A 24,251-nucleotide genomic window follows, 5' to 3' on the forward strand; every position below is an offset into this window, starting at 1 on the left:
ATAGGCTGTGTGTGTGTGGGGGGGGGCTGGTGTTGCACATGTGTACAGATGTGGGCACAGATGAAAACCAGAAGTCAATCTCAGATGTTGATCCCCAAGCACTATCCACCTTGAGTTTTGAGACTTGGCCAGGTACTTACAAATTAGGCTAAGCTGGCAGGCTGTTTCGTCCAAGGGATCTGCCTGTCTCCATCTCCCCAGCACTGGCATTACAAGCATGTACCACCATGCCTGACTTTTTAAATGTAGGTTCTGGGGATCAAACTCTTGCAAGCACTTTATCAACTGAGCCACCTCCCAGCCCCAGAGCAATGGCTTTCGTTGTCCATTTGGTGTCCATTTGTATCTGTAATGAGTTGAGCATACAGTGTGATCCATTTGGACTCAAGCAGACACCAGCAGTGCTGTGCTTACCGAAGACATTGAAATTGCTGTGTTTTGGCTCCAAGTTGACATGATGAACAAGGTGCTGTGTTTGGTAAATTTTGCTAAAGAACAGCTTTTAAACAAATAGAATTTCCTAGCAGGCAAGGTAGCAGCATTCAACAAAGTCTTCTCTTCCCAGGCCTTTGGCATGGCCCAGAGTCTCACTCTGTTTAGAAATTAATCAAGAAAAACCCACCAGAGCCAGGGGTGGTGTGGTGTTGGAATCTGTCCAGACATAGATGGAGAAGATGGCCCTGGAGCAGAGCTGTTGGTTTCTTGCAAGTTCCTGAGACTTCTCTGTTTATTTCTTTCTTTGCAAAGTGAAGATAAATAGCATCTCAATATCAAATATATCCTGTGGATTGCATGATTTAGCCCAGGTGACATACTTGGGACATCCCTTGAAACAGGGTCTCTCTCTCTCTCTCTCTCTCTCTCTCTCTCTCTCTCTCTCTCTCTCTCTCTCTCTTTCTCTCTCTCTTTCTCTCTCTCTCTGGAATTCACTGGTCCAGTAGCAGAATGGGTCCTTGCCTCAGCCACACAGAGCCCTGAATCTCCCAGCTCCACATAGGATCACATGGCCTCTCAGACCCTAGTCTCCAATCCCAGCTCCTGACAACACTAGTGTAGGATGCCCTAATTCTGACCTCCCCTTGGAAGAGTGTCCCAGCAGCCATCAAATAGAGAGAAGGTCTGGCATGGTGTCACACAACTTTAATCTTAGTACTAGGGAGGCATAGCCAAGTGAATCTCTGTGAGTTCAAGACTAGGCTGGGATGCATACTGGGACCTGTCTCAAAAATAAAATAAAAAATCAAAACCAAGAAAAAGTAGATGCATTACTACAGATTAATTGCAACCCTAAAGCAACACATTGTTGCTGTATTGCTTACTTTTCTCCTTGCTGGAACCAAATACCTGACAATAAACAAATGTGGCTTATAGTTAGGGATGCACCGAGGCAGCTGGTTACATGGCAGCCACAGTCAGGAAGCAAGCCAGATAGATGCTGGGGCTCAGCTCGCTTCATCATTTTTTATTCCATCTGAGACCCCAACCCAAGAGAGAGTCCACCTATGTTTAGGATGGATCTCCCCACCTTAATTAATACACTCTAGAAAATCCCTCACAGGCATGCCCCAGACTCGTCTCCAAGGAGGGTCTAGATCCTGTCAAGTCAACAGTCAAAATTAGCCATCACAGATGCTAGAAGGAGCTTTTTTTCCCCCAAAACTTCAAATTATCCATAAAGAACAAGCCACTGAGGGTACTCAGATCTTAGCGCCAATCTGTGGGAGCTAAGCAGGAACACTCAGATCTTAATGCCAGTCCACAGGAACTCCACAGTATGGGCAGTGGGTGAAGAGAGAGAGCCTCCAACCTGGGCAAGAGGGAACAAGAGGGGATGGGAGGTGGCAGCCAGAGACACCATGGGATCAACCCTTGCCAGCACCATGGGGAGAAGGGAGCAGGGACTAGGGCCTGAGACCCTGGTAAACTATACAGAGTAGGGAGGCTTGCTGTTCCACGTGCCTAGGGCAGAGTCCCACTCCACTCCTGGCCAATGGAATTCAGGTACTCAGGTGACATCAAGGCCCTGGTGGTCCCAGCATCCTTCCATGACCCCAGCATCACCCCCCATGGCCCCAGCATTCCTCCATGACCCCAGCATCCCTCCAGTGGTCTTTCTTGATATGCTGTTCCAGCTACACCTCCCCCAACATCTGAATCTCCCTGAAGGTACCTGGTAGTTACCACGCCACTGTGTGATAACTGTGGGAATGGTGAGCAGGGGGTGAATTCTGACATTACATTTTTTTTTTCAAAATATTAAAGTCCCGAGGCACCATCCTCTTAGTTTGTGCTCACCCGCAAGAGCAGTTTCTAACTTTATTTATGACTTTCATCTGAGTGAAAGGGAGCTAAGATGTGTCTTAGAGCTTCCATATCCCCGAGCTTATTGACTGAGAAGAAGGAAGGGCTGGCATCCTCAGCAGTTTTCCTCTGCCTGAGGACCCCGGAGCTCTCTCCATCACTGTCCCCTCCTTACCAGACACTTTAAGCGCCCTCTAATCCCATCAGCTCCCCTCCAAAGGGGTTGACTCAGGCACTAGTTGGGGCTTTTTTCTCTAAGCCCCAAGTCACGATGGAATCGGAGGCCGAATAAATTGTGATCAGGAGGCCCCACCAGACAGAGAAGAGAATCGGGAGGAAAATTAAATTTTTTTTTCTAGAAAACAGCATCTTCAGTAAGGAGCAGGGCAAAGCTCAAAGGCAAAGCAAAACTGAGGAAATGGGCTGGTAAAAGGAAATGTTTCCCTTTGAAAACCAGAGGAGTGGCTTATCAGTCACCAACCAGAAGACACACACACACACACATACATCCCCCACACACCACATACACATACACACATACTACACACACACACATACTACACACACACACATACACCACATGCACACACACACATCTCATACATACCACATACACACACTACACACACATCACACACACCACACACACACACCACATTCAGACAATACATCTCACACACACCACATACACACACACTAAACACACACACACACACATTCTACACACACACCATATACACATACACAAACCACACACACACCACATACATACACACAGCAGCACACACACACACACACACACACACACACACCACACACTACACACACACACACCACACACTACACACACACTGCACACACCACATACACACACCTCACATACACACAGACAGCACATATACACACAGCACACACACCCACACACACACGCACACACAGAGTAAGAGTGTTTCCACATGTGCGATGGGACCCTAGTACCATCGATTCGGGGCTCTGAGTAATGAAAACAGCAGCTAATGAAGATGGGAACTGTGCTTCAACGTCTCCTGATTCAACAAGAATGAGCTAAGCACCACACTGCAGGTGGGGTCTGTCACTGTCTTGTCCATGCACCCAGCTCCTGAACTCTATTCTTACAAAACCCTTCATGGTAGGAGCAGAAGCAGAGGCTTCTGTGGGAACACAGAGGAAGAACCTGGCCTCCTTCCATTCCACTGACTCCCAGGGCTCTCATATTACTCAAGACCTCCTTGGGGAGGAGAGGTGACTTCCAGTCTGTCTAGCGGAGGTCCTGCCTCAGCTCTTGTCTTGTTTTGGCAGGCTATCAGATTTCCTGGGAGGTGTATGGGAAGAATGACTCTCGGCTCACACACACCCTCAACAGCACAACCCATGAGTACAAGATCCAGGGACTGTCATCTCTCACCACCTACACCATCGATGTGGCTGCTGTGACCGCTGCAGGTGTGGGCCTGACCACGTCATCCACCATCTCTTCAGGAGTACCCCCAGGTCAGCGGATCTTGCCATGTATACTTTGCCTGTGCTTGTCATCTCTGACCCTCCTTTATGGTAGCATTTCCATGCAGAATCCACCAAGTGCCTGGAGAGCTAAGGGCAAGGCTTAGCCTCCTGCTGAAACATGTGAAGGCAGAGGACACTGATCCACCCTCGGCTTAGCGTTTCATTGTATCTCCCTCCCAGAGCAGAAGTGGCTTGAATGATCTGCATGGGGCTAAAACATGGTCTCCACAATCCAAGGTTTCCACTCTCTAGGGCTCACAGCCAGTGACCACTTGGACAGTAGATGCCTTAGAGAAAGGGAAATAAGAAATATGTTTGAAATTAAGTGTGGGCAGGGCTGGCACGGCAGCATAGCGCAGCTATTGTGCATAAGGTCTTGGGTTTGATCTCCATGCAAGCAAACCAGGTATGGCGGTGCACACTTGGAATGCAAGGGTTTCACAAGTAAAGGCAGGTGTATCAAGAGTATAAGCCAGTCCTTGACTATACAGGAAGTTGGTAGCCAGCCTGGGTTACATGAGACACTGTCTCAAAAATCCAAAAGGCCACACAGTTTAGAGCTTCAGCTACTGAAACATTAAGAACTGGGATTTGTAATGAGACAAAGTGGGGCTAGGGAGATGGATCTGTAACACTAGTTCTAATAGGCCCTAATAATAAAAACTCAGAGTCAGATATCGGGGGTGAAAGCTGAAAGATCAGAGAAGCAGAGCAGCCAGCCACTAGAGCTCTTCTTATCTCTATGAAATCCTTAGACTGCAAAGAGACTGAGTTCCTGGCTCCTCTTGCGCATATTCCTCTCTTCGCCCAGCCATCTCACTTTCTGTCTGTCTATATAGACCTCCAGACCTCTATGGTTAGCTAGTGGCTAGACCTGCCCTCTGATCTTCAGGCAAGCTTTATCTGTTAGAGCATAAACAAGATATCACCAGTTAAGAGCACTTGTCGATCTTGCATAGTACCTGGACTCAGTGTCTGGCACCCACATGGTGGTTCACAGCTGTCTTATATCTCCAGTTCCAGAGGAATCAGTGCCTATTTCTGACCTCCGAGGGTACCAGGTACACACATGGTACACATACATCTATGTAGGCAAAACATGAATATACATCAAATAACTGAATCTGAGAAAGAAAAATATAGTAAGGAAGATGAAAAGAGAGGGAGAAACTGCAGGGTGTGGGTGGCCCGTTCAGCAAGCCACTGTTGCAGACTCTGCTCATTAGCACAGAAATGACTTCCATTCCTTCTGTTATATCACTCGGAAACTCGCAGGATCTTACTCAGTGCTCAGCAACACACCCACCTCAGCTCCAGAAAACTACCCCTCACTCCTGCTCTCCAGTTTTAAAGCTCTTGTTTAGGATGGGAATGTATTTCCAGTAATCCCACAAATACATGTCAATATAGGGAAGTGGGGGTTATCACGGGTCTAATGGTTTAGTCCTACAGTTAAAGCTGTTCTGTCCCCTACCATTTAAAACAAGTTCATTGAAGGGACTGGAGACTGACTTATGGGTAAGTGTGCTTGCTGCACAAGCAGAAAACTTGAGTTTGGATCCTGGAGCCCATGTAAAAAAGCCGGGTACAGCTGAGGCACAAACCTGTAACCCCAACACTAACAGAGATGGGCATGGCAGAAATGGGATGGCTGGGGCTCGGTGACTGCCGGCCCAGCTCCATGTTCAGTGCGAGGCACTGTCTCAAAAGAATGAGGTGGAGAGTGATGGAGTGATGACCTTCTGTGGGTTTTGTACATTCACAGACATGTGCACCTGTACACACACACACACACACACACACACACACACACACACACACACGTTAACTTACCTTATTTGAAAAATGTGACAGCCTTATTGATAGAGGCCCGGAAAACTCACATGAACTCAACTCATATTTGCGCACCACTTCCAGTTCATTCTCATAACCCAATTGTTTGATCTGGAGAGTGCTACATGTGTCTAAAAATAGTGTAAAACAAACCAAATATGTGCACTGAAAGGAACCTCCAGGAGCCCTCAGGGGTCCCATACGTCCACCCTCACATGGCCTCATTGTGCCACTCTAAGCATACTTCCTCTAAATCTAAACTTTGTGGTAAAAGAGGAGACTGAGTAGCAGCTGGATACCCAGAGTGACCTCCCCTGTTACCCACCAGAGATGGTGCTCCATTGTGTGTGGGAGTCTCCACCAGCAGGGGAAGGTGTGACCAAGCCTTTCTTTCCACTTGCAGATGGTGGCCACTGTCCAAGGTAGAGGCCCCGACACTGACATGGGTACCAGAATTACAGGTGCTTGTCAAGCCCCTGAGAGTTGGGCCTCACCCAACAAAGCAGTCTGTGGAGGTGGGCTGAGGCTCCTGAGTCTGCCCCTGGAAAAGTCCCATATGCATGGGAGACCATCACACTAAGGCAGAGAGATTGCTTTTAATATATTTTGTATTTTTTTATTGTGTGTGGGTCCATGTGCACACATGTATGCGATAGTCAGAGGCCAGTATCTGGTGCTTTCCTCAATTCCTCTTCATCTTATTTTGAGACAGGGTCTCTCACTGAACCTGGAGCTCACTGATTGGCTAGAGTGTCTGCCAAGCAAGCTTCCAAGATCCTCCTGTCTCTACCTCCCTAGAACTGAGATTATAGGTGGCAATCACCACACCTAGATTTTTTTGTGGGTTCTGTGGAAGGGTTTTCCAGCACAGGTATATGTTGGCACTGGAGAGTCAATGAATACCACAAAGTCAAACCATGCAACAAACCTCACATGAGAGATTTGTTGGGGAGAACCACAAACTGCCTCTTGACCAGGAACAGAGACAGTAGTGGTCTGGGCAGCAGGGCAGACTTTCATAGGGTCTTTGGAGCATGTTCAGTGAGCTAGTAGAAAAGTACAGTCTGGCCGGAAGTATTGCTTGTCTGTTAACCCTAAGTCCTGGGGTGGGGATTTCCAAGTTCCAGGTTCCCAGACAGGCCAGGGACAGGATGACTTTCCAGTAGCCTATTACCCTTCACTGACTAAGCCATCTCCTCAGCCCATACTTATTGATTTCACCCAAGTATCTGGTTCCATGAAACTTACAGCACCCAAACCACAGATTTGAAATATCATTAGTATGTCCATAGCTACAGCCCTGATATGGGCACTGTCTGATGTGTTTAAAATGGAGCCTACACCAGGGAGAACATGAGCACATCTGGTGTGAGTTACAAGGTTCTGTGGCCACCCTGATAGGGAATGAGTACACTGACCTCTGGAAGGCCTCTCTCTACATCCCACATGACTATCTCCAGGCCAAGTCACCATGAACTGCAGGGGGAAGTCTCAGAAAGAAGATGGAGGCGTCTGCTTTGAGGAAGCCTCTGTTGGCTGTTGAGCAGCCTTTCAAGCCAGATCACCTGTAGCTGGAGAGCTATGCTAAGACACTAAGTAGCATCCTCAGGAAGAGCCTCCTGCGGTGATGAGCCCTTCTGAGGAGCTGGCTTTTGTTTGCCGGACTGGAGGTTTACGTCCATTAGACACTGAAGGGCCGGTTTAAGAATCCAGAGAGCAAAGAACTAGAAAGGAGAGTCACTTGTCCTTCACTTTAAACATTCTCTGCTTCAAATTCATTAAGCCAGACACAGAAGGACCCTTGAGGTTCTAGAGACCCTGCTTGTGACAATAGCAAGCTGTTACCATGGGGGCGTTATTATCCCCAGGCAAGTCCTGCCTTCACATACCCCAGCCATGCAAGCTAGGATGTTGCCTCTCAGAAACCTGAAGACAGCAAGCCGGCTTTCTTTCCTTCTTCTCTCCTTCTTTTCTCCCCTTCCTTCCTTCTCTCTTCTCCCCTCTCTCCATCACTCCCCTCCCCATGCCCACCCTTCTTTCTTTCTTCCTCTTGAACCTGGAGATGGACCCCTGAGCCTTGTGTGTGCTAGGCTAGTGCTCTACCACTGAGTGACTCCCCAGCCTTGTTTTTGTTTCATTCCATTTATTTATTTACTTTAATTTTTTTTAAACAAAGTTTCCTGTGTCCCAGGCTAGCCCCAAATTTCTTATGTAGGTGAGGATAGCTGTGAACTTCTGACCCTTCTGCTTCCATCTCCTCAGTACTGGATCTGCAGAGGTGCACTGGCTTTATGCAGTACTGGAGATCAAGGGTTTTGTGGGTGCCAGGTGAACATTGCTGGCTGAGGTGTACCTCTAGCCCTTTGTCTTGTCTTTTTAAGGTAGTTCTTGTCTTCGTTTTTTTCTTCTCTCTCTTTAACCCATTATCTTCCTCTTGGGAATTTCTCATTTTGAATACTTTGTTGAGCTTGCAAGTAAGCTTGGCCTCCTAGAGAGCTGCCCAGCAGTTGTAAGACCCCCAGAAAGCTCAGGCCTCTGGGATCTCAGCCCAAGACCACAGTCACCCCAATCACCAGATGGAGTTGAAAGCTTGATGCAAACTGCATGAGGCTTTATTGTTGTTTAACGAGCTAACCCCATGTTAGCTCAGGTCTTTCACCCACCTGCCATGGCGGATGGCTAGAAAAGACAGCTCGAACCGGCTGCATAGAGATTGTAGGGCAGCGTAACGGGAGTGTCTAGGGGTACGCACAGGTCCTCCAGGCTTGGAGGGCTTGCCCTGTGTTGATTGGCCAACTGGTTGTTATGGCCCACAGGCCCTCCCAGGGTGGTTGCTATGCTCTGCGCGTCATTGCTGTGCACTTGTCCATAAAGCACACCCAGAGCCGAAAAGCATAGCGCCACCAGCTAACTTCTGATTGGTTCTTTGCCATGAGGCAGGCATCTGACCTCTTAGTGACCAAGGCAAGGTCAGACAAGCACGTGTTCGGCTGTTATGGCTGCCGAAATGGGGAGCTGGTCCCTTCACAGTGACTGTGTGTATGTCTGGGTCTCAGCCTGGGAAACCTCAGATGATGGAGCTCACCTTCCACACATGTCGTTCCAGAGTAACTGAGTCCAGGAAAGAGTTCTACACTGGCACCTGCTTTTGGTTGTCTTGGAAACCACATCCAAGGCCTACAGATTTTCATCCCCTCATCAACCTTGACTTCCAGGGCATCATGGGAGCAGAGAAAAGAAGTTAGACACTCATTTCTTGGTGGCAGGGCAGGATCCTGGAGGATGTAATCATGTTCCCTTGTCTTTCTTTGCACAATAAGCACCTATTAATTATCTGCTCTCTATAGAGATGAGTAAGACAGGAGTCTCCTAATGCCACTTCAGATGGCCTGCAACGCAGCAGGTGACCCTGTTAAAGGAAGGATCCTGCTGTGAGGCCTTGCTGAGGGAAGCCACTGCTTCTCACTTTCATGGCTTGGTAAACAAGTGTCTTTTGCAGTGAAGACTCATTTTGGAGCTGTTTTCTGCCTAACAGTGCTTGGCACCCTCCCTTGGCTGTGACACAAGTTAACCCTCTTCCCGCCTCTCTATCCTTCTCTAGACCTTCCTGGGGCTCCATCCAACCTGGTCATATCCAACATTAGCCCTCGCTCAGCCACACTCCAGTTCCGACCCGGCTATGATGGGAAGACGGCCATCTGCAGGTGGATTGTGGAAGGACAGGTGAGTGTCTGATGGCCCTGTGTATTAGCTACTTTTTTTGGTGCTATGACAAAATACCTGACACAGCAGCTTATGGAGAAAGGAAGATTTATTTTGACTAACAGTTGCGGTACTGTCCATAAAGGCAGGGATGTCCAGCTGGTCACATGACAATCCACAGTCAGGAAGCAGAAATGAATGATTGCTGATGTTCAGTGCATTTTCCCCTTTTAATTCAGTCCCAGGACCCCAGCCCATGGATGGGAACACCCATATTCAAGGTGGGTCTTCCAACCTCAATTCTAAAACCCCTCAAGGACATAGCCAAAGGTGTGTCTCCTAGGTGATTCTAGGTACTCCCAAGTTGCCAATGCTAGTCAGCACACCCTGTGAGCTAGGGATTCCCATTAGAATGATGATGATCATAAGGACCTACTTTTGAGGGAGTGTTGATGTTCCTTGCACTCAGGTTCTGGAGTGACTCCAGGGTGGCTAAAAGGGGTTGTTCTTGGAGGCAAAGAGCAGAGACAGGAATGAAATAGACACAGGGGACAGGATGGGCAAAGATGAGAAAATCAGGGTCCTATTGTTGTGCCCAAATTCTGAACCCCAAAATCACCAAGAGACACATTTTGATGCAAAAGCAGGGTCTTTTATTGTAGTTATTTAAGAAGCTCACCCCATTAGCTCGGGCCCTTCATCCATCCACCAAGGTAGATGGTTGGAGAAAGACCCCGAGAAACCAGGAGACAGGGATCTTATAGGGCAGCATAAGGGGAGTGTCTAAGGGTACGCAACAGTCTAAGGATTGGTGCACTTCCAGGCTTGGACAACCTGCCCTGTGTTGTTTGGTTAACTGGTTGTTATGGCCTATAGGCCCTCCCATGGTGGTTGCTATGCTCTGCACATCACTGTTGTGCACTTGTCTGTAAAGCACACCCAGAGCCGCAAAACACAGCCCTGCCAGCTAACTTCTGATTGGATCCTTGCCATGAAGAGGACATCTGACCTCCTAGTGAACAGGGCAGGCCCAGCAAGGTCAGTTGAGCACATGTTAGCCTGTCATGCTAAAACAGGGGGCTTGTCCCTTCACTGTCAGATGGCCAGAGATGTAAAAGTAAAGGGGGGAACTTAAGGGCTGTTCCAGGGTGGTACCCCAAGTCAGATAGTGCAGCTTATTGGCTTTTAAATTCTACATCAGTTAGCTACCAGATTGGTAGAATTTGTCTGGCATAGAACATCGTGGGCACAGCTGCCTTTCTAGGGCAGGCTCTGTCTCAGGTGCTATTCTGGGCCTGGAGGATCAAGTGGTAGCTTGTGCTGTGGAGGAAACAGTTCTCTCCTGGGTGGCAGGATCCCCTGCTCCAGTGTGTGTGGAGATAGCACAGAGCATTAGGAAATGATGGAAAAATCTATCACACAGATCCAAGATTGGGCCAGTGAAATACTCAATGTAGTGTCACAGGCTACAATAAACATGGGAGAGCTCTGGGCATCTAGAAGGGGCTATATGTGTATAGGATCTGCTGGCATGGGATGAATACCAAACGTTCCGCCAGCTCCATATTCTGACGAAAAGAGAAAAAGATAAAGAGCCAAATCACCAGGAGTGAGTGGTGATGTTTGGAAGTATTTCCTGTGTAGTTAGAGCCTAGTGACTCATTGCTGTTCTTTCACTGGGTTGTAGGAATCTCTTCTGGAAACTGGCTGTGAATTAGGAAGCAAATCCTACACGTACATGTGCAAAAGTTTCACCAAGCCCATCTTTCTGGAAAGTTATATAGAATCTCCACCGTGAATAGGGCTGAGACTATTGACTTAAGAAAAGTAAGAGTGTATCTGTATTTTACATCTAATTAAAAAAAACACCAGTGAGTAAAACAAACAAACAAAAAAACATGATAGAAACAGACTGAAACTCTTAAAAAAAAAAAAAAGTGTGTCTGTGGAAAACTAATTGTCACAACTCATTGTTCATTGGTCCTAATTCCTGAGTAAGCACTGTGTGGACCAAAGTATCAGGCACATCCATCCGTTGTTTGCAGAAACATTCTTACACTCCTCGTTTCCCTCCCTTACTTCCCGTCCACTAGCAGTCACTTGTCTTCTCTCCGTCACTATAATTACATCTCTCATTTTTTTTAGTGTCTTCTACCCTTTTTCCCAGTGCCATGTCCTATTGACAACACCTATTGACAATAACTGTAGAGGTCCTTGCACAATTCCTTCTGCTGGCACCACTTAGAACTCCAGTGTCCCTCTGTGTCCTTTGAACCAGAAGTTCACCACCAAAACTTGATGAAATATGCTTTCTCTTGTGCACCTGCTCTCTTCTTGCCTTCCCTCCTTCCTGCATCCTCAGCATATGCTTGGTTCTCTGTGCTTGTTGAGGTAGATCAAGAGCATAGAGCTATGCTAAAAAGAGAAGCAGGTGGGAATGAACTGCCTGATCCCTTCTCCATCAGTTCCCATCAGTGTTTTCTCTGCTCATCCATGCATACTCTGTCACCTGACTGTGCCTTTGCACATTCAGAACGTAAATTATTTCATTCTCTCAACCTTTACTTATTCTGTCTCTGGAACTTTGAAGGGAAGCCCTTGCCCTAATCACTCACATTGTTTAGGTACCCCAAAGCCAGGAAAGCAGAAAGATACTTCATTTATAAATGATCAAAGTAAGGCACTGCCTCCCTCTTCCAATGTTAAAAAGATTTACTTTCTTTAAATGCTTTGGTCTTCTTTAGTCTCTCTTTTCTATCATTGCAACAATTATGAAAGCACATGCTTCTATATTCATTGTGTTCCAGGCATCTGGACCCATTGCTTTATATTAGTTGTGTGTGTGTGTGTGTGTGTGTGTGTGTGTGTGTGTGTGTCTGTCTGTCTGTCTGTCTGTCTGTCTGTCTGTGTATGCCTTGGTGCACATATGGAAGTTAGATGACAGCCTCAGGTCTTGGTCCTCACCTTCATCTTGTGTGAGACAGTGTCTTTTGACCAGGTGGCCCCTGAGCTTCCAGGAGTCTCCTGCTTCTGCCTCTTATCTGTTCATAGGAACACAGAGATTATGGACATAATACCACCATGTCCAGCTTTGTGTAGGTACTAGAGATTCAAACTCAGGTCCTTGTGCTTGTGTGGTGAGCACTTTATTCACAGAGGTATCCATCTCCTTTGCCCCTATTGCTATTCTTTGAGCCTACATTCACCCATCTTTGTCTCTTCATGTTCTGGATTTCTTGGCATGAGGAGATTTGGTTTTCTTGTTGTATATGATGCTCTAGGACATGGTGTCTTCATGGTCCAAGCTCATATGAGCTGCTTCTACATGAGCCTGGGTTTTAAGTAATGTCAAGTAACATTTAAAGATCACAACCTGAGCATCAAAAGCTGGAGGCACTCATTGCTACCATCTGGTCATTGCTTCTAGAACTTTCAGGTCAGGAAAGGAAATACATTAAATATTTTTTATTAGATTTACTTATTTCATGTTCATGAATGTTTTGCCTGTACTCACATTTATGCAGCATATATGTGCCTGGTGTTCATAAAGGTGTATCAGATCCACTATAACTGGAGTTAGAGATTGTTGTGAGCCACCATTGTGTATCTTGGAAATTGAACCTGTGTTCTCCGGAAGAGCAGCTAGTGCTCTTAACCACTGAGCCATCTCTCAGTCACAACAAACATGTATTTTCTTTTAATACCCATAAGGTCATAGTGATACTTCCAATTCAAATCAAATACCATTATCCTTAAATTCATATCTTATACTAAAATGAATTTTTCAGAAACCCCAATGTTCTTGTTTTTCTGCCTTATTATATTGAGTGCAAACCTGTGATTCTAACAGAGTAATCAACAAGACTGCTGAATGCAGTGTAAGTGTTTGTCCTGAGGTTTGATTCTCTCCTGCATTCATGGCCAAAATGCTGAGCTTTAAAAAAAAAAAAAAAAAAAAAAAAAAGAGTCACCCAACAGCATTCTTTCCATCTGTGCTTTTGTCACCAATTTGTATATAACTAGACACATTTATTTCAGGTGCTGTGTTCTTTTGCCTTTCTTATTAGCAGTTAGTTTCTGTAAGAAATCATTTTACCTGGGAGAAATCACTAGGGCCTTTTAAGAATATTTGCCCTTTGTAACCATTTACATTATTGCAGAGTCAAAGCTATAGAAAAATGATGTGCTGGGAAGTGTAGGTTCTCCTGCCTGTTGCTCTACCTCGTGGATAATCATGCCTACTTGAATTTGGATCTATCCTTTGTGTATAAGTATTCATGTGTGTTCAGGTACACATATGTGTGCAATACACACTTGTACACATTCTTGTAGAAGCCAGAGGTCAACCTCAGCTCTTGTTCCTCAGGTACTGTCCACCTGGTTTTTAGAGACAAGAGTCTCTTATGGACATGGGGCTCACTGAGCAGTCTAGGCTAGGTAGCCAGCCAACCCGGGGGGAACCTCTTGTCTTTCACTCCCAAGCACTGGGATTACAAGTGAGTGTCAGCCATGCCTAGGTCTGATGTGTTGTTTTTAACTTGGATTCTATGGATCAAACTCAGTTGCAAGGTAAAATGAGCTACCTTCCCAGCCCTCTGCGCTTCTCTTTGACAACAGAAGCAAATCTCCATATTTGTATTTCCATTTTATGTGGCCTTTTGCACTCTCTTCCCTCATGATAAAGAAGTTACTGCACATCTGTATATTTCCTGGTGGCTCCCTCCATCCTTCCTGCAGTTAAGCTGATCTCCCATGCTATTAGATCACAACATGCTATTAGAGGTCTGTAGGTCGCAAGTCTAGTGTGGGATTTATGGCTAAAGCATAGTACCCATAGCACAGGGACTCCTCCAGAGACCCTGGAGAGGAACTTGGTTCTGTGATCATTAATGTGTAGATAAAAATCACTTCCATGTTGGGAACCTGAGGTTTGGCATGTGGGAAGCTACCTGTCAGCATGGCTATTCTAGCTGCTGAAGGTCACCTTGTTGGGTGTCTCAGAGTTCCTTCCCATCTTCAAAGTCAGTCATAACAAGTGGGTCTTCTTCAGGCTTGGGCTTTCCTTATGTTTTGGTCTCAACTCAGTGACTCCTGTGGCGACTTCAGACCAAATGATCTTGCTCTTTTAATGCGTTTAGCCTTGTTGCCATCAGCCTAGACACCAGTGCTACATGAGGCACCTTGTGCATGGTTCCAGAAATCAATAGGGATGGAGTTTAGCCGGGGATTATTCTACAAAGAAGTTGATCTTATCATTTTGTCTTTCTGCTGCTGTGTATCTTCATATTAGACCCCAGGCATAAGGCTTCTGGATATAGTCAGATTTTTCTTTGACTGCCAACTCACAAATAATGACATGGAGACTTATTAATTATGAAAGCTTGGCCTTAGCTTGGGCTTGTTCCAAACTAGTTATTGTAACTTAGATTAAACCATATATTTTAATCTATGTTCCTCCACCTCATCTGCATACTGTCCATCATGCTTCCTTCGAGTTTGTCTGGTGACTGCATCTTTCTTCTTCCCAGAATTCTCTCTCTCTCTCTCTCTCTCTCTCTCTCTCTCTCTCTCTCTCTCTCTCTCTGAAAGTCCTGCCTATATCTCCTGCCTAACTATTGGACATTCAGCCTTTTATTACACCAATCATAGCAATACTTCTTCAAACAGTGTACAAATATCCCACTGCAGCTGAGTCAAACAGTGGCTGCATGCTAATCCATCCCAGAAGCCGCCAGATGTCTCTTCTGTGGGTCTACACATGGCATGCTCATCAGAACCACATATGTAGAATGAGGTCTAGAATTAGACACCTAACTTCCAGTTAAGTCCAACTTTTGAGTCTTCTCTGGCATGCTTCTGGATAAATAGCAAGGCTATTTATTTCCAACTTGTGTGTTCTGAAGAAGCGCCACGCAATTTTCTGCCCCTATTTCTATTCCCATATGCTTGGATATATTTATGAGCTTGACTTCCTTCCTTCCTTTCTTCCTTCCTTCCTTCCTTCCTTCCTTCCTTCCTTCCTTCCTTCCTTCTTTTCTTCTTTCCTTTCCTCCTTTCTTCCTCCCTCCTTTTCTTCTTTCCATCCATCCATCCATCTTTCTTTTTAAAAATATTTACTGCTGGGCTACCCAAGAAATTGTGCATGCTAGACAAGTGCTCTACCACTGAGTCACACCCCAGCCCCTCACTAGGGCATTCTAGGCAGGTGCTCTACCACTGAGTCACACCATAGTCGTTCACTAGCACCGTGTCACTAAGCTACATACCCAGCCCTTTTAACTGTTTATATTTTGAGACAGGGTCTCATTAAACTGCTCAGATGGATTTGAACTTATCCTATAGCCCAGGCTAGCCTTGAACTCTTGATCCTCCTGCCTCAACCTTCCACATTGTTGGGGAGTTGCAGGGTTCCTACACCATACCTGGCTTCTTTGTCTGTTTTATTTTCTTTTGCACTCTTGCTGGGAGAACTCAGCCCCTTTATCATGCTGAACTGAGTCAGTGAGAAGAGACCATCTTTCTTTATTTCTAACTTTAAAGAAATTCTTTAAGGTTTTATTATTGAGTGTGACATTTATGGAAGGTGTCTCTCTTTTTTATAGCTGGTGTTTTCTATGTCATGACAATTGTTTTCCAATCCTGGTTTGCTAGGACATTTTCCCCTTATTATTATTTTTGTGTATTTTATTTATTTATTGGGGAAGATAGATGTGCACATGCCACTGCATACATGTGAAAGTCAAAGGACAGCTTGCTGGAGTCAGTTCTCCTTCTACCCTGTGGGTCCCAGTGTTGGAACCCAGATCATCAGTTTTGGCTGTAAGCCATTTATCTGCTGAGCCATCTCACTGGTCCTGATGTTGTTTTACATATCTAACCCATATTCTTAAGTGAGCTTAGCTTTTCCTGGCTACAGGTTGGGCTTAGTTTTCAAGATCAATGGTTGTACTTTTCATCTGTCCTCATCACTCTGGGTGCCACAACAAGGAAGCTCTGAGGACTATTACCTACAATAAACCAAGTCCCTGGCCCATGGCTCCTGGGTCTGCTTCTCTGGGGCTACCAAACGGTCAGCCCATTTTTACCTACACCATGACCAGTTGTGAGTCTCTGCAGTGAAGGCCATCTTTCCAGAAATGGCATGACCTTTGCATCTTGACCTCCCAGAAGCTGTGATTGCCTACTCAATACCTGCACAGGATTGGCCCCTTCAACCTTCCATCAAGGAGGAGTGGGGGATTTTTGAGGTCCCACCCCTCCTATTGAATCTATAGGTAGTTAATAGCTACTGAGGAAGGGAAGGGAAGGGAAGGGAAGGGAAGGAAGGAAGGAAGGAAGGAAGGAAGGAAGGAAGGAAGGAAGGAAGGAAGGATTATTTATTTTCTGTAGTAGTGTAACCACTGGGAAGAGGAAGGGGGTCAATGGGAATGGAAGGGGGCCAGGATAAGGCAATAGAGGATGACAAAGACAGTGCAAGAATCCAACACAGAACCCTACCCTCGCCCACCTCCCACTTCCAACCTGCCCCTACCTGGGCTCACACAAGGCCACCCCTGGTTTTTGCAAGTTGTGCCAGGATCTCCTCAGAGTGACAATGTCTGATCCCAGGACATAAAACACAGTCAGGTTTTCTGCTCCACTGGTCTCCTTCAGCCATAAGATGAATTTTTGTGACTTTGACAGTTTTGAAGATTATCAGACACTCCTGTCCTGCTTGGCTTCTCAATTCAGGTGTATGAGAACTCTTCTTGAATCTTCCAGAATCTTTGTTTTTGATCAGATTATTGGGCAGTTCTCTCAGTGTCCTGTTTGACTTAACATGATAATATGCTCATTATTGGAGAGCCAACTTTACTCATTTGATTGACATGGTTCAGGCAGCTTTATCTCTATATAGTTACTTCCTCTGCCTTTAAAATTAAGATGCACTGGACTGGGGAGACAACTCAGGATGAGGACCGGTGCAATTGTGAGGACCAGAGTTCATCTCCCCAGCACCTACAGGAAAGCAGGGGTGGGCAGTAGATATGCTGGCCCACCTGTAATCCCAGCCCTCAGGAGGCAAAGGTGGGGGTCACCAGGACAAGCTTATTGGCTAGACCAACTGAATCATCAAGCTCCACCTTTGTGAGAAACTCTGCCCAGTAAATAAAGTGGAGGGTAATTTTCTACCAGAATTAATTCGCATTAAGATGGCAACAGTAGGTTTAAAAAATGATCTCTCCCCACCCCCACCACCCCACTTCCCTTTTTCCTTTTCTTCTTCTCTGTTACATGTGTTACTTAGGATAGAATCTAGGGTCATGCATAGACTAAACAGGCACTTTATTACTGAGCCATTATCAAAGACCCTCAATGAAGGAATCTATACAGGTGCTCTACCACTGAGCCACACCCCAGCCCCTCACTAGAGGATTCTAGGCAGCTGCTCTAACACTGAGCTACACACCCCAGACCCTCACTAGGGGATTCTAGTCAGGAGTTCTACCACTAAGCCACATTCCCAGCCCCTCACTGGAGGATTCTAGGAGGTGCTCTAACACTGAACTATATTCCTGGGCCTCTTCACTTTCTATTTTAGTACAAATTCTCAGTAAGTCTTTTTTGTCTTGAACTTGTGATCCTGTCTCTGCCTACTTAGTAGCTGGAATCAGAGGTCTGTAACACTAGGTCTGGTACTAGTCAAGCCATGCCCACCATATTCCCAGTACTTCAGACCCACCTGGTTTTTCCAGTGGAAGAAGGTGACAGTCTCTGGCTCTGGCTCTGGGTTGATACTTGCTTAGATTTCACAGTGCATATGCCACTTTCTTTTCTTCACTGGTTATTTCTTCCCAAGACTTTCCTCCTGATTCAATTTCCTTTTCTTTCAAATACCTGTTAGTTGTTTTCTGAGTTGCAACGATGTGAATGCTAACTTTTCCCATGGTACAACTGGGTAATCTGGAAATATCTTTACTTTAGTTCCATCCTCTGAATGGTACTTTAGCGTCGTAAGTGCAGGAACTGAAGGTCTGAAGATAATAGCCCAGTTTCTCCTCATTCCTGTTGTTGATCTTGAAGCTCCCTTCCTACCCCATCTTACTTTGCCAGTAATCTAGTATCTTAGGATCTCTTGCATTCCACAGCTTTACTGTACATCAGGTCTAGAAGATGGTGTGGAATATTGCTTTAACTGTATAAGGTATGTTACTTTTTTTTATGCTGCATTTGTTTAACAATATAAAGATTGTTGCCTTGCCTACCTAAGGTACCTGATTGATCTAATAAAAAGCTGACTGGACAATAGCTGGGCAATAGAAGAATAGGCAGGCCTGCTGAACAGAGAGGATAAATAGGAGGAAAAAATGGGAAGGAGGAGAGAGAGAATGAAGGAGAAAGAGAGGAAGACGCTCAGGGCCAGTCAGGCAGCCACCAGCCAGCCAGACACAGAGTAGGGCACACAGAATAAAAGAAAGGTAAAAAGCCCTGAGGCAAAACATAGATGAAGAGAAACAGGTTAAATTAAGTTATAAGAGTTAGTGGATACAAGCATAAGATAAGATTGAGCATCCATAATTGATATCTCTGTGCCTTGATTTGGGAGCTGGCTGGTGGTTCAAGAACGTCTGCTACAAAAGGATCTTTTGTTTATTTTTTCATGTGTATGTATAGTATACATGCATTTGTGTGGTGGCACTAGTGTTCATGTGAGTTTGAAAGCGAGAGGTTGACATCGATGTCTTTCAACGTTGTTCTCCACTTTATTGAGGCAGGGTCTCCCACTGGTCCTGAGCTCATAGATCCAATTAGACTAGCTAGCTAGCTTGCCCCAAGGATCCCGTTTCCATCTCCTGAGTGCTGGGATTGTAGCTGGGCCCCGTGTCCATCAGGGTTTTATGTGAGTGCTAGGATCCAAGCTCTGGTACTCATGTCTGCACTTTACCTACCAGTGTACCTCCTCAGGCCCCGGACTGCTCTTGAAGTTGGGGTGTATTAAACACTTTGAGTCTAAAAATTCATTTGTTCTGGAAAATTCTTTGTCATGATCTGTTTGAATGCAGCCTCTCTGTATTGTTGTCTCTTGCTGGAACTCTTAGTGGTTATAAGAAACTGCTTCTCTATCCTCCTGGTCTCTTAGCATCCACTTGCTATTTTTCTTGTCTTTATCTCTCCATGCTCCTATCTAAATAATGTCCTCAGATGCAGCTTCCAGTAAATTAATTCTCTGTTGACCTGCATCTCGTTGGCCTTTTTTTGTCTCTTTGTAAGTTTTCCATCTCAGTGGCAAATATTTACATTTTATACAGCTCTATTATTTCTTCATCTCTGCCTTTTAAAATAGATAATAATAGTGACGTATTCTGTCCTTGATGCGACAACTTATTCTGTGTGTGTGTGTGTGTGTGTGTGTGTGTGTGTGTGTGTGTGTGTGTGTTGGTGCACATTTGTATGGCAGCCTGAGGTCAAATTTGGGTATCATTTTTCAGGATATTATCCATCTTGCTTTGTTTATTTGTTTGGAGACAGGATCTTTCACTGGCCTGGATTAATCTTGACTGGTTGGCCTTCAGATCCCAGGATTCTCCTGTCTCTGCCTTCCTAGTGCTGGGATTACAAGCATGCACCATCACAGCTTGCTTCTTGTGTTGCTGGGTTTCTTGACCTGCCAGGTCCCGCTGCTTCAGCCCCAAATGAACACACAGAGATGCTATATTAATTATGCTATATTAATTATGAACTGTTGGCTGATGTCTAGGACTTTTTATTGGCTAGCTCTGTCTTAATTATTAGCCCATTTCTATTAATCTAAGTATTTCCACATGGTCTTGGCTTACTGGAGAATGTCCAGACCTATTTCTCCTTTGGCGTTTACATGGCTTCTCCTAGTCCCACCTATTTTCCTGCCTCTATTGGCTATTGGCCATACAGTGTTTTATTCATCAACCAATAAGAGAAACAGAAGGACATCCCCCATCATTCTTACACTGGTTCTGGGGATCCAACTCTGGTCCTCAAAGAAGCCATGTCCACAAGTGATTCTCTTTGTTTTACTTTTGTTTTAGATTTTGGTGATGTTGCTATTTTGAACAAGGTTCTCTCTATGTGAGCCCATGTTAGCCTTGAACACATGACTTTCCTGCCTCATCCTCTCCATTGTTGAGCTGCAACTGCACTACCACCCAGCTACAGTTCATCTCTGTGTGCCTTTCTATGACTTCGGGCTTTGGGGTTTTGTTTTGGTTTTTGTTTGTTTGTCTGTTTGCTTTTCCATATTGGTTTGTATTTCCCACCCTTGGTGATTTAGTGGTAGCATTTGCACATCTCTGCCCAGTGCTTTTTAATCATCATTTGATATTCTCTTTCTCAACCTTCCTAATGCTGCAACCTTTTAATACAGTTCCTCATGTTATGGTGACCCCAACCATAAGATTATTTTCATTGAAACTCCATGACACCAATTTGACTACTGTTAGAATCATATTGTAACTAACTGTGTTTTCCAATGGTCTTTGGCAACCTCTATGAAAGGGTTGTTTGACACCCAAAGGGGTGTCAACCTACAGGTTAAAATCTCTGCTCTATACCCTCCAAACCAATAGTAGGGCACTCGTGGATTGTGAAGTTTTGAGAGATGCGTTTCTTCCTTCCTTTCTTTTCCCCATCACACAAGTACAGGCCTGGAGAGGAAGAGGTGCGGATTCCATGTTTGTAATGGGCACTGTATTAGTTCCCCTTCTAGCAGCCAGAGAGGCCTTTTTTCTTCTTTTACTTCAGTTTTGCTTGAAGAATGTAAGGGGGCCAGACTGGACCCTTTTGCTTATCTCTGCTGTGCTAAGGCCCTGTGGTTCACCTCCCTGGACCTTCTTTCACCCCTTGCTTGCTCAGGCAGAGTAGCCACATTTCTGGTTTCCCCAGTTAAGTGGTTGTAACAAGGTGACTGTCATATGCTGCCCAAATTCCTCTGTGGCTTTGGTTTATAGGGTCATTCAACTGTTATATTGTAGGAACTGAAATATCCATTAATCATGTTCCTTCCACAATACTTAAATTAACTCAGAGTCTAAAAGTTGAAGTCTGAGAATGGCAAGCAGCCCTTTCCCCCTCAGGCTGAGCCCCTGGGCTATCTGAATTTGGGTTCTCAGCCAGTTAACACTCATCTATAGATAGAAGCTTGGTTCCCATCCCCAGGGGACTGGTTTCTACATGCACTTTCAGGATCTTTCCAGTACCCTGAGGTCAAGAGGGGAAGTTAGAGGGAAGCCTCTGCAAGTCTCGCCCTTGATGTTTAAGACCCTGAGTGGCTGCCAGAGGGTGGGATGTGCACACAGCTGTGGCATCTCTCCCCATCTGGGTCTTTGTGCCCCATGAAAACAACAGCATTTTCCTTTGAGCATCTGGATGGGCTCCACCACCAGAGTGCTGGGGAGTGAGGGACATGGGGGTCTCACTATAATGCAGAAAGCTGATCTCCTCTCACAGCCTTTCCAAAGGAGACTGAGAGTGGAATGTTCTAGAAGGCTATGTTTTCATTGCCAGAACCATCACAAGACCATGCTTCCTGGGAGCCTCCAAAGCATACTTGCAGCAGCAAGCTTCAGGAGACCTTTCCAGGAAAGAGTGGGAGGTGACTTTAGCTCCTCTGAAGGCAATGGGGGTGGGGCTATAGCACAGCCCAGGCCACCTGAGTGTTACTGGAGTTATAAGGGTCACATTCTAGGCCTGGGCAGTCCTAATAAGTTAGGCTAGCACCCCTACTCAATTAAAGAGACAAGACATAATGGAGAGGGGGGGTGGAGGGAGATTCAGTGTGGCCATATTAGGAATAAAGAGATCCAGTGCCCCACAGATCATCTCTGAAGTTCTAACATGGGGTTTAGATTGTAAAAAAGGTCAAGAGGTCCGCACAGCTAGGCAATCTCAGTCAGGGGAAGCCTCACTATCAGCATGATCAGGACCATAGGCTCCCCAATAACGACACCGAGACTTATTATTAATTATGAAAGCTCAGCCAATAGCTTAGGCTTGTTTCTAACTAGCTCTTATAACTTAAATCAACCCATTACTATTCACTTACTTCCTGCCTCCTGGCTTTATTACCTCATATCTATAGTACCCATCCTGCTTGCTCTGCATCTCCTGCCTTCTCCACCTTCTTCCCAGCATCCTCTGTGCATGGAAATTCTGCCTAGCTACTGCTTTTTATTAAACCAATCAGAATGACACATCTTTACAATGTACATAAAGATTATTCCACAATAGAAACCATTGTTTTAATAGTCAGAGAGACAAAGGGAGGAGCACAGATATCTCTTCAGAATCTCTCTCTCTCTCTCTCTCTCTCTCTCTCTCTCTCTCTCTCTCTCTCTGTGTGTGTGTGTGTGTGTGTGTGTGTGTGTGTGTGTGGTATGCATTTGTACATGTCCCATGTGGACACATGCAGAGGCCAAAGGTTGACACTGGAATGTCTTCCTCAGTCACTTCACTGTATTTTTAGAGGTAAGGTCTCTCCCTGAACCTGAACTTGTCATTTAAACTAGACTGACTAGCTAGTGATCCACAAGGACCTGCGTGTTTCCGCCTCTCCAGCACTGAGGACACGGGTGCACACCACCATACCCGGCTTCTTTTACATGGGTGCTATGGATCCCCATGCTAGCCCAGCAAGAAATTTATCTTCTTTTTTGCTGCAGGAAGGTTACATGAGGGGTGGGTGGGGTTCTCAGAGGAGACCCAGCCTGTGGGATGCCTCACCCCTGCAGAAGACAAGAAGGAGGGTACATTACAGCAATGAAGGTCCTAGGGTTCCAATTTAGCACTCTGTCCAACCTTTCCTGGTATCCTATCTTTACAAGGAAGACCCAGAGTTAAATCACTGGCCTAGGGCCACACGGTGAGCCATCCATGGAAAGCCTGGAAGGTGGAGGGTGAGAACAGGCCCCAAGGCTATGAACCAGACAGGCTTGGTGCTATGCTCTTTCTCTGGATGGACCATGAGCTGATAGGAGCATGTTGGAAGATGGTGTGGGTTGATCACAGTGGCGCCTGCTGAGCCTACAGAACATAGGGCATCATCTTGCCCACCATTTGGCCTCCACACAAAGCAATTCTGCCTTTAGGAAGAAAAGCTGTTCATTTATTACCCAGAGGACTCTTGCTGGAACAAGCTTGCCAAGGGGTAGTAATAGGTCTCCATGGCAGTAGGACCTGTTTGACTGAAGGTGGCTATTCATGCTCACTCTTCCAAGCACACCACATTGTGAGATTACCTTGCAATTGTTTAGTAGGTGGCTGAAAACTAAATTGGGTTAGTCAGCCTAAAAAGAAGACGTGTGTGTCGTAAGAACAGGGGGTAAGTTTAGAAAGATTTGCCAGGGACTGGAGGAAATGGCTTGGTCTGTTAAGCACTTGCCTTATGAGTGTAAGGAAGGACCCGAGTTTCATCCACCTGCATCCATGTTTGTTTGTTTAAAGCTGGATGTGAAGGTACAGGCTTATAATCTCAATGCTAGAGATATTTAGAGCTCTGGGGTTTGCTGGTTGCAAGCCTTGCCTACTTGGTGAATTCCAAGCAAGAGACCCTGACTCAAAAAACCCAAGGTGGTCATCTTCCAAGGAACAACAGCCAGGTTGACCTATGGCCTTCACCTATACATGCACCTGTACATATACACATGCAAGGCACACGTATCCATTTCACACACATGAACTCACACATACACATGCACAATCATACCACACACACACACACACACACACACACACACACACACACACACACACACACCAGAGTTTCCTAGGCTTCTAGGGGAGCATAGAGGAGGAGAAGAAGGAGAAAGCCAAACTATCTGGGGCTGTGGATAGCTCAAGAAGGAAATGACATGGAGCTAAATGTCCAGACTCCCTGACCT

The 24,251-nt window shown here is 45.7% G+C and overlaps 1 protein-coding gene across 1 annotated transcript in view; it reads left to right on the forward strand.

The window, feature by feature from the left end:
- Sdk1 (sidekick cell adhesion molecule 1) overlaps positions 1-24,251 on the forward strand; it is a 954,927-nt gene that overhangs the window by 796,674 nt on the left and 134,002 nt on the right. The window contains exons 21-22 of the mRNA XM_035444149.1: positions 3,622-3,813; positions 9,260-9,381. Of these exons, the coding sequence (XP_035300040.1) occupies positions 3,622-3,813; positions 9,260-9,381 (314 nt within the window). The remainder of the gene's footprint in view (positions 1-3,621; positions 3,814-9,259; positions 9,382-24,251) is intronic.

The sequence above is a fragment of the Cricetulus griseus genome, chromosome 4, assembly GCF_003668045.3.
Source record: "Cricetulus griseus strain 17A/GY chromosome 4, alternate assembly CriGri-PICRH-1.0, whole genome shotgun sequence".
Taxonomy (NCBI): domain Eukaryota; kingdom Metazoa; phylum Chordata; class Mammalia; order Rodentia; family Cricetidae; genus Cricetulus; species Cricetulus griseus.